This window comes from Chaetodon auriga, chromosome 5 (assembly GCF_051107435.1).
Source record: "Chaetodon auriga isolate fChaAug3 chromosome 5, fChaAug3.hap1, whole genome shotgun sequence".
Taxonomy (NCBI): Eukaryota; Metazoa; Chordata; class Actinopteri; order Chaetodontiformes; family Chaetodontidae; genus Chaetodon; species Chaetodon auriga.
The window spans coordinates 4,466,194-4,481,218 of record NC_135078.1 but is presented as its reverse complement, the minus strand read 5'-3'; the positions used below and the strand labels follow the sequence as shown (position 1 = coordinate 4,481,218).

General features: G+C 41.1%; 2 protein-coding genes across 3 annotated transcripts; one reads left to right on the top strand and one right to left on the bottom strand.

The window, feature by feature from the left end:
• Positions 1 to 213: 213 nt before the first annotated feature.
• Positions 214 to 7,805, top strand: LOC143321254 (VIP36-like protein). 2 transcript variants are annotated; one of them, XM_076731483.1, is made up of 9 exons: positions 224 to 433; positions 1,042 to 1,160; positions 1,677 to 1,794; positions 3,459 to 3,541; positions 3,702 to 3,722; positions 3,952 to 4,113; positions 4,405 to 4,519; positions 4,790 to 4,903; positions 5,610 to 7,805. In XM_076731483.1, exons 1-9 carry the CDS (start codon positions 229 to 231, stop codon positions 5,750 to 5,752), a joined length of 1,080 nt encoding a protein of 359 aa, XP_076587598.1. In that variant the 5' UTR covers positions 224 to 228; the 3' UTR covers positions 5,753 to 7,805. The 2 variants fall into 2 exon arrangements, with proteins under 2 accessions (XP_076587599.1, XP_076587598.1); XM_076731484.1 differs by lacking the exon at positions 3,702 to 3,722 and having other exon boundaries at positions 214 to 433.
• A 3,610-nt stretch (positions 7,806 to 11,415) lies between these two features.
• Positions 11,416 to 12,966, bottom strand: uqcc3 (ubiquinol-cytochrome c reductase complex assembly factor 3). Its single transcript, XM_076731051.1, has 2 exons — positions 12,669 to 12,966; positions 11,416 to 11,646 (listed from the first exon to the last, which is right to left on the bottom strand). Exons 1-2 carry the CDS (start codon positions 12,783 to 12,785, stop codon positions 11,515 to 11,517), a joined length of 249 nt encoding a protein of 82 aa, XP_076587166.1. The 5' UTR covers positions 12,786 to 12,966; the 3' UTR covers positions 11,416 to 11,514.
• Positions 12,967 to 15,025: the final 2,059 nt, after the last annotated feature.

Sequence of the window (15,025 nt, the reverse complement as noted above, 5' to 3'; positions counted from 1 at the left end):
TTATTTGCAGTGGCATGAAAAGTGAAGTAAATATGAAATAGTAATAGGAATACTTTTCCTACCTCTGGTCTTAAGATAAGCTATTTCCCAATACTGTTAAATTCACTGTTGATTTAAATGAAGTTCATGAAGTTTGCCAGAGAGGTTTTAATTTGAAAAGAAGTCACCGGAAGTGTTCTTTTTCCCTGCTGGCTTGCTTGAAACCACGTGACTTGTGGCAGCGTAAAGATGGTTGACACCGAGACCAAGCCAAAACTGGATCGATTGAGAAGTTTCTATTTTTTATATCCAATGTTTTATTTCAAAAACATCCGTGAATTAACATGCTTGTTTGTTACCGTTTGTATTTTGATGAGCCAGTCATTGGCAGACGACCAGGACTTTATGGAGGAGTTTTTGAAGCGGGAATATTCTTTGGCAAAGCCGTACCGGGGTAAGTTTAGTTTACTGTCAGCTGGCGGATACGTGAAATCAAACGTTAGCTAACCAGTGTAACTGAGCTAAACTAAGTCAACATTATTAGCAATAACAATTCCTACTATCGTAAAGTAGCATTTAGCTCAATTTAGCCGAAGCTAATTCTTGGATAGCTAATGCTGTATTAGCTGCTGAGTATAATGATTAACTAAGAGGAACTCTGTACCCATCAGGCTGTTGTGGTTACATATCACAGTACGGGAAATGATAGCTACTGTTAGCTCACTACACTTAGCTAGTTAGTGATTATAAAGGCTAGCTTACAACGTAACTTTAACCCGCTAAGTTATGCTAGCTGTCTATTCTCAGCTCCGACAAGTGCAGCTTATATTACGTTAAATATGTAACTAAATCAAAGTCTCGTCATTTTGTTGGTTTCATGCTCCTTATACGCCCGTTACACCAGTGAGTAACGTTACTGAAATTACACTAATCATTCACATGCCGAATTGGCCATAATAAACTAATGGTTAAACACAAAGGTCTGCAGTTGGGAGTTTACTTGATGTGTATTTTGCGGGAGGTAACATATATTTAAGTGACTGACATATTACTGTTTTGCAGGGTTGGGGTTCTCTAGTTCTTCCCAGTGGGATCTGATGGGCACTGCCGTGGTTACACCTGACCATGTGAGGCTGACCCCAGACCTGCAGAGCAGACAGGGAGCAGTGTGGAGTCGAATTGTAAGTGGACCAGCCAAACCACCCTGCACACCACGTCATTACCAGAGGTCCCACGCCTTCACCGATCACATCCTGCCACATTCTCACAAAGTTACTCTGACGTACACATTAACAGGCCCACTTGATGGTAGGAAAATTACATGACACAACAGGGAATTACATCAACTGGTCCAACCTGTCACCAGGTGATTGGAGGCAGAGGCACAAACAGGCAGCGCTACACGAGTGGATGTCAGAACAGCCTGCGGGCGACCTGTCACTATGATTCAAGAAGCAAGTTAGAGTTAGCTATTCGATGGTCTGTAAAACAGGTTGTTGATTTGAAAAAAGGGGGATAATGTCCTGTTTTGTATGCCCAGGACTTTATTACTTTTTGCATTGGTGTCAAGTATTTTTTTATTTGATACTGGTGTCAAATCAAAGTTTAAAATTCAGGAATTGTGATGTCATGATGCTACAAATGGCTCAGCATAGCACAAGAATAACCTGCTTATCTTCATTTGTGTTGCTCTCCAGCCTTTGTTCTTGCGGGATTGGGAGCTCAAGGTGCACTTTAAAATCCATGGCCAAGGAAAGAAGAACTTTAATGGGGACGGTCTGGCCCTCTGGTTGACCAAAGATCGCATGCAGATTGGTAGGTAGAGATTGGGCCACTCTAGAGGAGGCATGTCTCACAATGAAAAGGAATGAGATGCTGCAAAGGACCACATTTACAAATCCTATTATTAAGAGATCATCTTTATGCTTAGCAAAGCTGTTGCGATGAACAGTTTTTAAAGGAATAAACCAGCATTTTGTGAAATGTGCTTCTTCACTTCTGCACACAAGCGTGCATGCACTCAGCTTCAACCTTAACTACTCCTAAAATTTCAATTTTCAGTTTCTGCACATTAAATACACAAGATACAATGTGACAGCAGCAAGAAGAACGGCTTGTGTGAATCTCTTAAATTCAGATTTTTGCTTCTAAAAGTGTTTGGAATGGATTAGTGTCCGTGGAGGTGGAGTAATTTTAATACTCCAGAGAAACACTTCACTTTGAAAGGTGTATCTCTTCAGTCTTTATTATTATTATTACCTCTGCCATGAGTTTATGTTGTCTTTTTGGTTTGTTTGTCAACAGGACTATAAAAAGTACTGGCCCCTGTCTGTCTGTGTAACCTGGATGGAGTGGTGTAGCATTTTGGAGCGTACAGAAATTGCAGAACATTTTTCACTTTCATTAATTGTGAGATAAGACATTTAGCCTTGGTAGAATAAATGTTATGCATCTTCAGAAGTTCAGTAGTGACAAAACACAGGCAACGGTAAAAATACGATGTCTCCATATCACAATCCACCTTGACGGGTACCAGTAGTTCTCTGGGGTGGTCTGCAAATGTAGGGGCTCAAACTTCACATAGAACACATTCAATGTGGACATATAGCAGTAAATATGGACAATTTGTCAGTCTTTGAGATATGGTAACATTCAATGATTTGAATTGGTTGTTAATATCTTATGGACTGACAAATTGTCCATTGTTATCAAAGATCTTATACTGAATTATACATATTACCTTCAATACCAAGCTGACTTATTTTCATTAATAGCCCTTCTTTCTACATAGAGTCATATGCTCTTTGAATATCTAAATATACAAATACTCTTCTTCCATAAGAGTCTTTCCATTGTCATTACATCCCTGTGGCATCGATAGTGGATCTAACTCTATGGAAGTCACTTTGTCATGCGCTCAGAAATGCTCCTTAAATTAGCTTTAAAGGGGTTACAGCTCTAGGCCTATAGTGACCTGCATTAACTGGATCCTTACTTGGAGGCAATAAAGAACTTTTCCACCAACATGGAGCTTTCCTTCATTCCAGATTTTGTTGAGCAAATCTAAAGTAACTTTCAAAATCTCACCAGGTAACTGTTTAAATATTGCATAATCCATGCTATCGAATTAACATTTAAAGAGACATTTAAGCAGCCTTTAGCTCTGTGGGTGTGTGTGTGTGTGTGTGTGTGTTTTATACTTTTAATTTTTACAGCTAAATAACCACTGTTGAATGCTACTTACATTAAATATAATACTAAGGTAGCCTATAATGAAGATTGCATGGTTTTCCCCACAGCATATTATTAGCTGTCACAGTATCAGCGCCTGCAGTTTGCCAGTGGCCACAGTGCTGTCTATAGCAGCGATTTTTGTTACATGGGACAAAGGGGAATATTTTAAAGCTATTTACAAAAAACAAACAGACATTCTGTGCTGTGTGTTCTGTGCCCTGATGTGCCTCACTCTTTCCTCACAGGCCCTGTGTTTGGAAACATGAACCAGTTTGTTGGACTTGGAATATTTGTGGACACTTACCCCAATGCAGACAAAAGCCATGATGTGAGTCACAGCTGGTAGCTTCATGCCCTGCACCACGCCCACAATTGATTGACAGTCCCGGCACACAATGTAAAAGCTGTGCATGCCTTTTCCTTTACCTGTCAAAGTGATCTGAAAGGCTTGTCATATTTCTCTTTCTGCAACCCTCTTGAATGTGCAGAGGACGCAGCCTGGAACTCAGGTAGCGTCTGAGGCAGCAGTTTATTCCATGAGCTGAGAGTGTTCATGCATGATCGTCACCGTTTCACCATCCCATGTTCTCTCATGACACACATCTGTTTGATTCATCAGTGTCGCCTGATGTCAGATTGTAGTAGTACAACGGTGTAATTGTGGATTTGGGTGATCAGTGAAGGTGTCTGTGTTGTAGCCATGTTATTTTGTGTTTCACTCCTCCATCCTCTTCACAGAGGGCTTTCCCATATGTCTCGGTGATGCTGGGGAATGGAACTCTAACATATGACCACGATCTTGATGGACGGGCCACTGAGCTCGGAGGCTGTACGGCTATGGTGCGCAACGCGATCTACGACACGTTTCTCCTTGTCAGATACTCCAGAAACAGACTCACGGTATGAAACCCTGTAATTACACTGGAATTGATGCATTATATTCACAAGCCCAAGTCCAAAAATGTTTGGATGCTATGTCAAACATAAACACAAACAAAATGCAGTCATTTACAAACAAGGTGTGTTTACCAACAGTGGTTTTCTAAAGAGTTCCTGTTGTTGAAGTCTTTTCAGGTTAAAGGATCCCACTGATGGCTCTGAAATTATAGCTATGAATAAAAAAAAGTATGTCAAGACAACTTTGTTCATCCTTCATCGGTGACTTATACTGACGCCTCCTTCACCCTCCAGCTCAAGGTGGACGTAGACGGTAAGCAGCAGTGGAAAGATTGTGCTGACATCACAGGACTGCATCTACCTACAGGCTACTTCATTGGCGCCTCCTCTGCCACTGGAGACCTGTCAGGTATGAAATCTCAAGAGTCATCTGCAGGCTGCTTGACCTCTGGGAACCTCTCCAATTAAATTGAGTGGAATGGAAGTTGAAGCCTGTCTGCTAGGAAATTGGCTTACAAGCACTGCAGCACTAGAAAGCAATGCTAGTCAGTTGTCAGCTAAGAGGCAATATTAGCTTTCCTCCCCAACACCACCGATGCTGAAATGACAGAGGAAGCAGCGAATGGGCATTGTGTGAATTCTTCAAGTGGTAATTACTGACTTATCCGTGTTGCTCTAGACAACCATGACATCATCTCTATGAAGTTGTACCAGCTGGCAGTAGAGAGGACTGAGGAGGAGGAAGAGGAGGAGGTCACCATCCCCAGGGTCGACAACATGGAACAGTTCCAAGGTAGTGATCACCTCTCTCTCAGAACGTTGGATGAGTTCAGAAACGTAGACACCAAGATTCAATACTGTGCCAACTTACAAACTCATCATTTCCAACATCATGACCAGTTGAAGATTAAAAAAGTTAAAAAAAAATTAATTAAATTAATTTAAATATCTCCAAAAACACTGGATCCCTCACTTACCATAATGCAACACAGTAGTACAGTATTACGCTTCCCTTCTTTGGAGTTGCCCATATCTTTTAGACTAATTACAGACTTTAGCTGCAGTGATTTTGCTCAGTTATAAATTATGCTTTGTGCATTTACAAATATTAGTTAGATATTGCCTCTGTGAGGGCGCTCTAATAATAGACTTGCAAGTTTCACAGGGAAGGAATTCGCCAAGCCTTTTACACTCAATGAACGCAGCATTTATTCAATAATACTCCCCTGAAGACTTTAGAAAGACTTTCCTGGACCACAGAAGACATTATACATGTGTTTTATAGGCTAAGTAGTATTCCCTTCACAAATACACAGAATTGCTAGTGTAAATTAGATTTCATGCTCAATTAAATTTGAATTTAAAAACACTTTGAAATCACTCTATAAACATGAAATTTCTAGGGAAATTGTTGTCTCATGTGCCCTTCATTCAGTGTCTGGTACTCTGAAGATCGCCAGTTTATGTCCCATAATGAATCTCACCCTTGTACTCTGCAGTGGAAGTCCAGGAAGAAGGGATGAGCGGGGTCCAGTTCTTCTTCACCCTCCTCTTCTCCATCCTCGGCCTGGGTGTGCTGGCAGTGATCGGGCTGGTGGTTTACGGGCGCTGGAAGGAAAACAAACGCAAGCGCTTCTATTGATCAGAGAACAACAGATGAACATATGTTTTCAGAATACGTGTTTCTTAATCAATACAGGACACAACAATGCAAAGACTGCCATAGCTTTACTGAACCATACAATCACATTAACTCAACCAGAGCCAAGAGAACATGAACAGCTGAGATGGACAGGTGAGGAGATCATGAACAGGTGAGCCAGCTGTGAATTTTTTTTTTTTTTTTGTGCGTGTGTGTGTGTGTGCCGTGGAAGATAGATGAGATAAAACTGCTTCAGTGGAATTTCTTTGTCTAAGAATACACTCATCTCAGCCTAAAGCACAGTGCAGTGAGCCTGCAGCATCTGCACTCATCGAGACACTGTAGATTTAAGATGCTCACCTCTTAAGCAAAAGAAGACAAACAAAAACTTCAGAATCAATCATAGATGCTGTGTGTAGTTTACTGACGGTGTTACGGGATCGTGGTACTGAAGTTGAATGTGTAGATACCTCTTACTGCCACTTGATGCTGCCGCTGTGCAGCTTGAATCTGACCTTTCGCTGCTGTGAAGACCAATCAACCTGTGGATCATTGTAGACCTCCTGCTGCACTGAATAAGTCAAATTGTATTGCGCTCCCATGCATTTGAGAGCACCTTTAAGCCAGGCAAAGCACTTGGATCAGCTTTAGCGGATTTATACGTGCTGTTTGTAAATGTATGATGGATACATTGCGTTGATACGTTGTACTGTTATGTTGTTCGTCAAAGGAAGGACTGTGAGTTAGCAGTGCTGTCTGAAGTGCCTAGCTAGGACCAATAAAGACAGGCTCTTACTTTATGCTCCAGTTCTTTCTGCAGGTGTGAACTCCCCTTTTAGTTTTTCTATTTGGCATCGCAAGTTATTTGGCGTCATTTACTTTTGGGAGCATTCTCAGTTATGATCGGTGGATTTCAGGTTTATTCAAAGTCTGTTTGTCACTGATGTGCACTGAATGTTATTCTCAGCACCTGTTTTCATGTTAACAAAATCTGACATTTTCTGTGGCACTGACTTTCATCAGACCTCTTTTCAAAGAAACACGTTGTTCTTGCATCAGTTTAACTCATTTAAACTCAGCTTTTGCTCTGGCATGCACTGTGAAATTGAATAGCCATATGCAGCATCATGAAGTCAAATGTGCGTTTAAGTAAATCGAAGAGTCCGTGAATATGAATGCTGTTTTATTTGTTAAACCTGGAATATAACTGCTGCCATCATACAAGTTGGTGCCTTACCCTCCGGTGTCCACCGGATGCAGCTGTGTCACAGTTGTCACGGCTGCCAGTGTCCATCAGGCTGGTGACCAGTGCGTCCCACTCATGGCCCTCCACTGTCTTTATGCTCTCGGTCTATTTCTTTCCAAAGTAACTCATGTCTCTGATGCATGAAATTTAGAATTTACATAAATGTCAATATTTAATGTATTGACATTCACTTAGGGGTAACTTTCCACTTCATGCCCTTTTCTAATGTAGTAAATTGCATCTCATTCTGTTACTTTCTATAGATCCTAGTCCCATTCTATAGTGTTCATTACAACAAAAGTGTTTCCTTTTAGCAGAGAAAAACACTTGACCTTCAATAAATCAGTGGAAATCTATGAAGTACCCTGGAACTCCACCTCTGAACTATAAAGCATGTTCATGCCCACATATATACACAGCAGTCAGCTGTCAGCAGTGTAGCAGTAGTAGAAACAGGACTATTGCAGATCCTTGAGTAAGTAATTATCACAGTATTACCTGTAGCAGTTGCAGTAACTGCTAATGGTTTAGATGGAGACATGGAGGAACACTGGAGAAACCATCTGATGGGGTTGAGTGAGGGTGTGTGTCAGGGTTTTTTAATTAACTAAGGGTGTGTGTAGAAGCTGTAACAGGGTGTTGCTCTTTAATAATGCATCTCATTTGTAACTTTGTCTTTTGTGTTCGTAGAGTAAACCCATTTTCGTTCTTTAGCATGAAAGAGCCACGGTGTCACATGTGTCGATATGCCACATGTCAGATCAGCTGCTAACATGTTTCACTGTGCGTGTAAAACACAAAAATGTTTTTTTTTAAAAACCCAACAACTTCAAACAATCTTGAAATATATATTATTGTCAATATAATATTGTTTGCTCTACTATGGACGTTTGCAGTGGATGTGACCTGCGAGAGAGCGGTGGCACAGCCAAAGCTGACATTAAAAGAATAGTCTGATTTAGCATTGCACCACTTTAACATACTCACGAGAGAAAGTTCATATTACCCACAATGCAACTTGGCCGCCAACATTTCAGTTGAAGGTTGGAGTGTGTTATGGCAGTCGTAGCAGATGTAGCCCTGAGCCACTCGCCTGAAGCAGAGGTGAGAAGTGGACTGCAGATGTGTTAAACTCATTTTCAAACTTGTAATCTTCATCCACAACAATCGCTGACTCAAGTGACATCACTTGACCTTTGATTTGTTTTTTTCTGTTAAAGGAAACTGTACTCTTGCAGAATGATCTGTGTGTCCACTTTAGTGGTATTCGTCTTTGCACTTGTGTGTGATATGTATGTGATACTATTGGTTGAGTGGTGCAGTATGATGATGCAAATGTCACCTAAAGGCAGACCAAGTCAGATACAGATATTTAAGCTAAAGGTTCATCTGCACTTCCTGTCTGCAGGCCTCCCGTCTCTTAGACTTAGTATTTTTCTGAACAAAGCTCATGCTCACACCAGGGGGGTAAAAACAAAGAGGCCAAAACTGCATAGCCCCATTTGGTGAAAAACTACTGTCAAGTTTGATCTCTGTGCTTATCTGTGGAGAAGCAGCAGGGGTTCACAGTAAATGTATGGAAGGTTCAAACAGCACCAGCACCCAATTCAAGAATTAATGCTCATATTTTCACATTCGCTTTTTTTTTAGTGTTAACTTTTGGGGAGATTTTCATTTGATTGTATTGTGTATTGTTCCATATTACCATTTTGGCTGTCATAGCTCCGTGAAGCCATATCAATCCGATGAGTCGTAGAACTGAGAAGCATTTGATGAACATGCTTTGTTTTAACTTTACCAATAAAACCTGCCTCTTGAGGTTTTGCAGGCAGTCTTCAAACATTGCTGTCCTTTAGGTTAACTGTCACTTCTCTGTTCACCTTGTCTTTCTGGATGCTTTTTGTCTTTATTGCTCTTTACTCTTTGTCGAGCTGTGTGTTGTAATCATTAAATTCACTGGAGCAAACATCCCTGTAGTTAGTTATTTAATGTGTTAGGCCAATTCAGTGAAGAGTACATGTTCTCATGTTCTTGTCATGCTACTTGTATTTCAGTAAAAGTTTCTATGGTGACTTTGCTCAAGTGGTTTGTGGTTTGGTCAAGTTTTTGTCTCTGTCTACAAGTGATTTTTAGGAATACTTCAGAAATACTTCAGAATAAAAAAACAAATGCACAAGGTTGCACCTAAGATCAGAGATGGATGGAGTAGCTAAACAGTGTACAGTACTTTAGGCTCCCCGTCACACTGTAGCAGTGTTACTGGATATTTACACTGTGACGTACTAGCTAGGCCAGATTCGGCAAGTGTCCAGGAACCTGGAATCAGAGGTTGGTTGAGTATATGGCAAAATCCTTATGGCCCATGGTGGCCCTTGGCATTAAGGATTTTCTGTAAGTGGGTGGAAATGTATTTCAAAAACTCAGTTTGTAAGGGAGTAGGCCTACAATGTAAACAAAACACAGTATAAATAAAATACTTGGTGAACCTAACCTAATTAAGTTCCACTAATTTCAGGAGTCTACTGAAGCTTCATGTAACATCAGTGTCATAGAGGGAAACTTTTACAAACCAAGCTAAAGATTCAAGTTTGAGACTCGATCAGTGTTGAAGACCTTGTGAACACTTGTGCGTGTTTATCACTCTGATGTGAACACCAGCCTCTATTACAGCGAGGAAGATCAGTGCATGTACATTAAATCTTGTACGAAACGAATAAATTGGTAAAGATATGAACAAATAATCAGAATAATTGAAATATGGGTTAGCACCAAGAAGGCCATGCTCTGTTGTTGTGTGTGCTATAATGTGTCCTGGACTTTGCTTTATGGTCTATACCTGCAACACTAATGACATTCCCATCAGCCTCAGCTGATGCCTGTATAATGGCATCGATCTCCAGACGCCATGGGGAGAGCATCAGCTCTCTCCCAGAGCCAAGACCCAAAGACAATAGAATTTCAGTAAAGAGGCAGTTAAAAAAACTATTGACAAATTTAACAGCTGATGGCGAGACATGACAGCACTTTGCAAATTCATCACTTTAAGTTTTCCTGTACCTTAACACTTTCCATTTCTTTTCTGTGATTCATATTTCCCACCTAAAGCATTACAGCAGTATCGAAGTATTTGATGGGATGTGGTTTGTTTGTTGTTCAGCGGCAGCAGTGATGCTGTCTGCGATGCTCTGTGAAACACTGCAGGATCGGCCAGTAGACTTTTATCAGCCACACGGAAAGGTGAGCGCAGAGTCTGACCAGACAGCTCGAGGCCTTCAAATTCATTCTGGTTCAGATGTGTTTTTTGTTTTACTCGTTTGTCTCTTCCACCCCAGGCTTTGACACATTCTCTGCAAGACATCATTATCTGAGGAAGGATTCTTCTTTTAGAGAGCTTTGCAGAATGACCACAGTGGTTTTAATTTCCCTTCCCACATGCTGTGCCACCTTATTTACAGTTGCATACAGATTGCACCAGGATTCCTGTTGAATACATTACATTCTGCCATCTTTGAAGTAGGTGCTTTTAGGACACATGTGCCCAAAACTAGCTCACCACAACTCTGTGCTGCTGTACGATCGTCATGTTTTCATTCTGGCCTGAGACGTCAGGAGGACTGCATGGTGTAATATGTATTTATTAAGTTACATGCATTTCCACATCATAAAGAGCTTTGATATCAGACGTGCAGAATCATAAAACAGGTACCTCCTGTTTTCCTTTGCAGAATGTGGAGCTGAAGTGAATCCCAATACTTCATTATGGTTCTTTGGCAAAAAGTTAATGAAATTGTAAAAATAGCCATAAGCACTGCTTTTATTCATCGTGAAATGCTTCCTGTAAATTCTCAAATACTAGCTGGGGCCATTATTTACCCCAGCTGCAGACAAAAAGCTTTGCCAGGATTCAATTAGACAAACCTTTATTCGTATTAGTCAGTCTGATCCATAGCAAGAAGCCTCCCTGTACTCATTAGCTGTTGCTCAACACTTCCTCCGTGTTTACCAGCCTTAAAAAATACAACATAATGGCTTTTCTTCTGTAGAACATATCACTCATGTCATACAACCCTAACGCTCAAATAAACTCTGCTACTGGTGTTCAAGATGTAATCAAGAATTGAAAAGCCATTTTTGATACTGTTTGTGGTCAACAGCCATTGAATTTATTGAGATTCAATAATCACCTCTCTATAGTTATTATCTGTCGTGTATAGCTTAATACTGATCGAACGGACAGCAAAGTGATCAGAATAAATTAGTGAATGAAAACTGCAAGATGCAATTTCCTGGAAAGTCTAAGCTCTGAATAAGAGAGAAAAGATGTGGTTGTGTTAAGAGTTTTAATTACCTAAAACTTACACATTGGTTTGTTGTCACATACAATGAAAACACTACAGATTTGCATTAGACAGCAGCCTCCCCGTAAAAGAACGTAATGTCCATCTTTATTACGGGGCAGCACGCCAGCAGCACTGCATACATGGAGACAGCAGACAGGGCACAGAGCTGGGACTGTTCATTTCCTCGTTGGTCCGAGCCCTCTTGCAATATTCTCATTGGTTTCAGCAGCCTCCTTCAGCGCCTGCATCACCAGAGCGTTCCTCTTCCTCGTCTCTTCCATTCTCACTGGGTTCGATTCAGGCAGATTCTGATGGGTGAACATCAATCAGCAGACAAAATACGTGAGGTGAGGAAGGGCAGTAAAACAAGACAACAATTTTCATTACTGATCTGGAGATATTAGACTGTTAGGGCCTCTAATCTGCACTGCTGTGCTATTTGAAGAACTGTTACATCCCACTTTTTCGTGCTCCATGATACTTCAGGAATCATAGATTGCATACAGTCTATGAGCAGAGCCGATTTTCAGTCCTGTCTTGAGTTTTCATCTGTTTGGAACATTATAGGGTCTCTGTAGGTCACAGGGTCCAGGGTCTGCCCTGAACACATCTCTGCTCAGTCATATGAAAAGCAGGTTCAGTGCTGAGCCTGCATGAGACTAACGCTTCAGTAAGAAGGAGAATTAGACAGCAGAGTGCATGAGCGGTCACACCTGGAGCTGCTGTACCTGTCACCTGTAATGCATTAGTGACAGGAAGGTTACTGTGATCCCAAACAGTCATTTTCAGCTGTAGGAACATTTACAAAAGCATTTCTATTCGATTTTTTAAGCACCAATTCCTCATTCATTTAATGAGGTCATATGATGCTGGTTTTCAGGTTCAAGACCCCAGAGCGTGCCTTATGTCTGGATGCTCATAATTAACTAATGTAAAACTCATTTTACTCTATGTAGCATATTTATCTATTTCCTTATATTTCCATCTAGTTTTTTTTTATATACTGTCATATGTTTCTTTTGCTTTTGATTGTTGTTGTTCGGCTGCATTTAATTCCACTTTTTTCTATGTTTATCGCTATATGTCACATGACCATCGGCAATAGGAAACGTCAGGAGCAGCAGGAGAGACAGCTGCACGCTATACTGTTATCAAACGACCACTTCCGTTATACCGTCATTGGTTTCTGCAGACAACGGAGACCCATTAGACCTTGAAACACAAACCGGTACTACAGCCACACAATGAGACACTTCACCAGTCCTCGTTCAGTTCACTCTTTGTCAGCACTTAGCTTGTCTGCACACTGAAAGCCATTCAGCACTATCACCTTGATGATCTCTTTCCGCCTCTCTTCTCCTGGAACTATCAAAGACCACATCCCATAGCCGACCCCAAGCAGACCGACCAGCATGGAGGAGCTCAGGAAGGTCCGCAGGCCGCTCATCCTGCGGGCAGTGAAGGCCACACAGTACCTGTGTGATCCACCGCCGATACACTCACATACACACTCCGCTGAGCGTCGTTTGGTAACGTCGGACACAGCAGCAGTCAGTAGCAGCAGTGCTCGCCGGGATGTTTGTCTTCTTCTTCGCTTTAAAGCGACCAGCCAGAGGACCCTCTTCTTCTTCGTTGGCGGATCGGAAACCAGCTGTATACCACCACCTGCTGGATGGAAGTGTGTAAAGTCATGACAATAAAGCACTGAGGAAAAGGGTGCAGTACACTTCACTGACACAACTAACAATGGTGGAGAGGAACCGGTCTGTAGCAAGACCACAATGTAAACCAGGACCACTCAACGCTCCCAAACTTTTCAATGCTTATTAGGAACTGTTTTACTAGCCTCTGTCTTTTATGGTGTCCAGCTTACTGCCACATTAAGTTCCTTAAAACTGTTATTCAGCTTCACTAATATTGTCCATAATATTTCTCCCTTTTTGCCAATAATCTTTTTTTTTATCAGTTACTTCTCTGCTTTTCTGGACTCTTCTGACTACGACATGTGCTTTAACTGATAACATGCTGAACTCTTCACCCTGTAATAATCCACATTGTAAAAACCAGCATGTTTTCATTATTTGTCATGTGCAGTACTTTTCACTACACTCAGTTCTGCTTTGTTAGCTCTCCTTACATCACTCAGTTTGTAGTGCTTTTGTAATGATATTTTGAGCATTGTATTGGTAATTACTGGTCTTTTTAAGTCAGGACAAACATGATGGTGCATAACTGCCAGCTGCTGGGTGTGATTATGTGGTGTGCTATTGACCTTGTGGTTTCAGACATTTACAGAAATTGCAGGATGCAGCCCACCCAATTGTAGCATGGCAAAGGTGTGTGTGGAGAGGGTTTCCAAGGATGTTAGACCACCCAAAGAGTGTTCTGATGAAGAGTAGAACACCTTTCTCATTGCTGTTAGTAAAGATTACAAAAGCACCACCTCCACTTCAGCATCCACCTGTAGGCTCTGAGTCTGTTTCCCAAGGAGGGAAGTGAATATCTTCACACCCAACCCCTGCTGTGCTGTATGTAAGTATTCTAGGTTCTCATGTTAATCCATTCTACATGCACTGACTGACTGAACTGACTCATGTGTTTTCTGTTGTCTGAACACGTTAGGAAGGACCAAAAGACTCAAACCAGTTAAACCACTAAATACTACACACTGGTCCTTCATTGGACAACTTGCTTTACAGCTTGCCTCTTATTCAGCCCACCCATTCACACACACACTGGAGGCAGTGCAGCAGCCATGCAAGGTGCTGGTCTACCTATCCAAGGAAATTTGGAGTTCAGTGTCTTTCTCAAGGACACTGACAAAAGGACAGGAAGAGCTGTTTATTGAACCACCAACCTACTCAACCTCATGAGTACCACCATGGCCACCTCAAGACTATATCTGATTTTTCAGTTTTCAGTTTTATGTCACATATTATCATTTTATTCTTAATGGTATTCAAGAGTGTTTCAATTCATTTTCATGGCCTGGAAAACAATATATAAATTTTACAATATATGAAGTTTGCATCCAAACACTTGTTACTTGTTTCTACAGCCAACACTTACTGCTGCTCAATGTGGCTGCCATTCGCTAGTTAGCTCTCTTAGCAGTGCAGTACACTCTGCAGTTGGCCCCGAAGTGCCAGAACCTCCTCTGTACTGTATTCCTAATCATGAAACTGTCCTCCGTCAGTGTGTTTGGTCCCACTTCCACCGTGTTAAGTGGGAGCTCCCAGAAACAAATAGCACTCTGGAACCATTTCATGGGAACTTTAAGAGATTTGTTTTAATTATTTAAAAGAAAAATCAATATTGTAAATTTTGATGACCATGACAAAGAACAGAAAGAATTGTCCTTGAAATATTTAATATATGCCATTTTGTCTGACAGTCAGAGGCCAGAATAGAACTAATATCACAAAGGGTGTGACTGGAACAATATGCAAAGCACCATTCTCAAGGTCTATTAGCTTTCAGGATATGAATATGGGTAAATCACTGGCTTGAAGAAGGTGGTAGAATACCTTGTTACCTTGAGGCAACACTGCATTAGCTTTTAATTTCACTGTATGTGAAAATATTTAAAATCATCACGTCAATAAATGGTAAATCAACTGGGAGCTAAGGGAGACGTAGTTGGTTAACAACAAATATTCGGTAATCACAGTTTGTTCACACTGATTT

What these genes read in the sequence shown, in the direction of transcription:
- LOC143321254 (XM_076731483.1), top strand. Translation starts at nt 229, where the DNA reads ATGGTTGACACCGAGACCAAGCCAAAACTGGATCGATTGAGAAGTTTC. An exon ending in ATGCAGACAAAAGCCATGAT is followed by an intron (nt 3,542 to 3,701) that starts GTGAGTCACAGC and finishes TTGAATGTGCAG; the next exon opens with AGGACGCAGCCTGGAACTCA. An exon ending in TGCCACTGGAGACCTGTCAG is followed by an intron (nt 4,520 to 4,789) that starts GTATGAAATCTC and finishes GTGTTGCTCTAG; the next exon opens with ACAACCATGACATCATCTCT.
- uqcc3 (XM_076731051.1), bottom strand. Translation starts at nt 12,785, where the DNA reads ATGAGCGGCCTGCGGACCTTCCTGAGCTCCTCCATGCTGGTCGGTCTG. An exon ending in GGCGGAAAGAGATCATCAAG is followed by an intron (nt 11,647 to 12,668) that starts GTGATAGTGCTG and finishes TTCACCCATCAG; the next exon opens with AATCTGCCTGAATCGAACCC.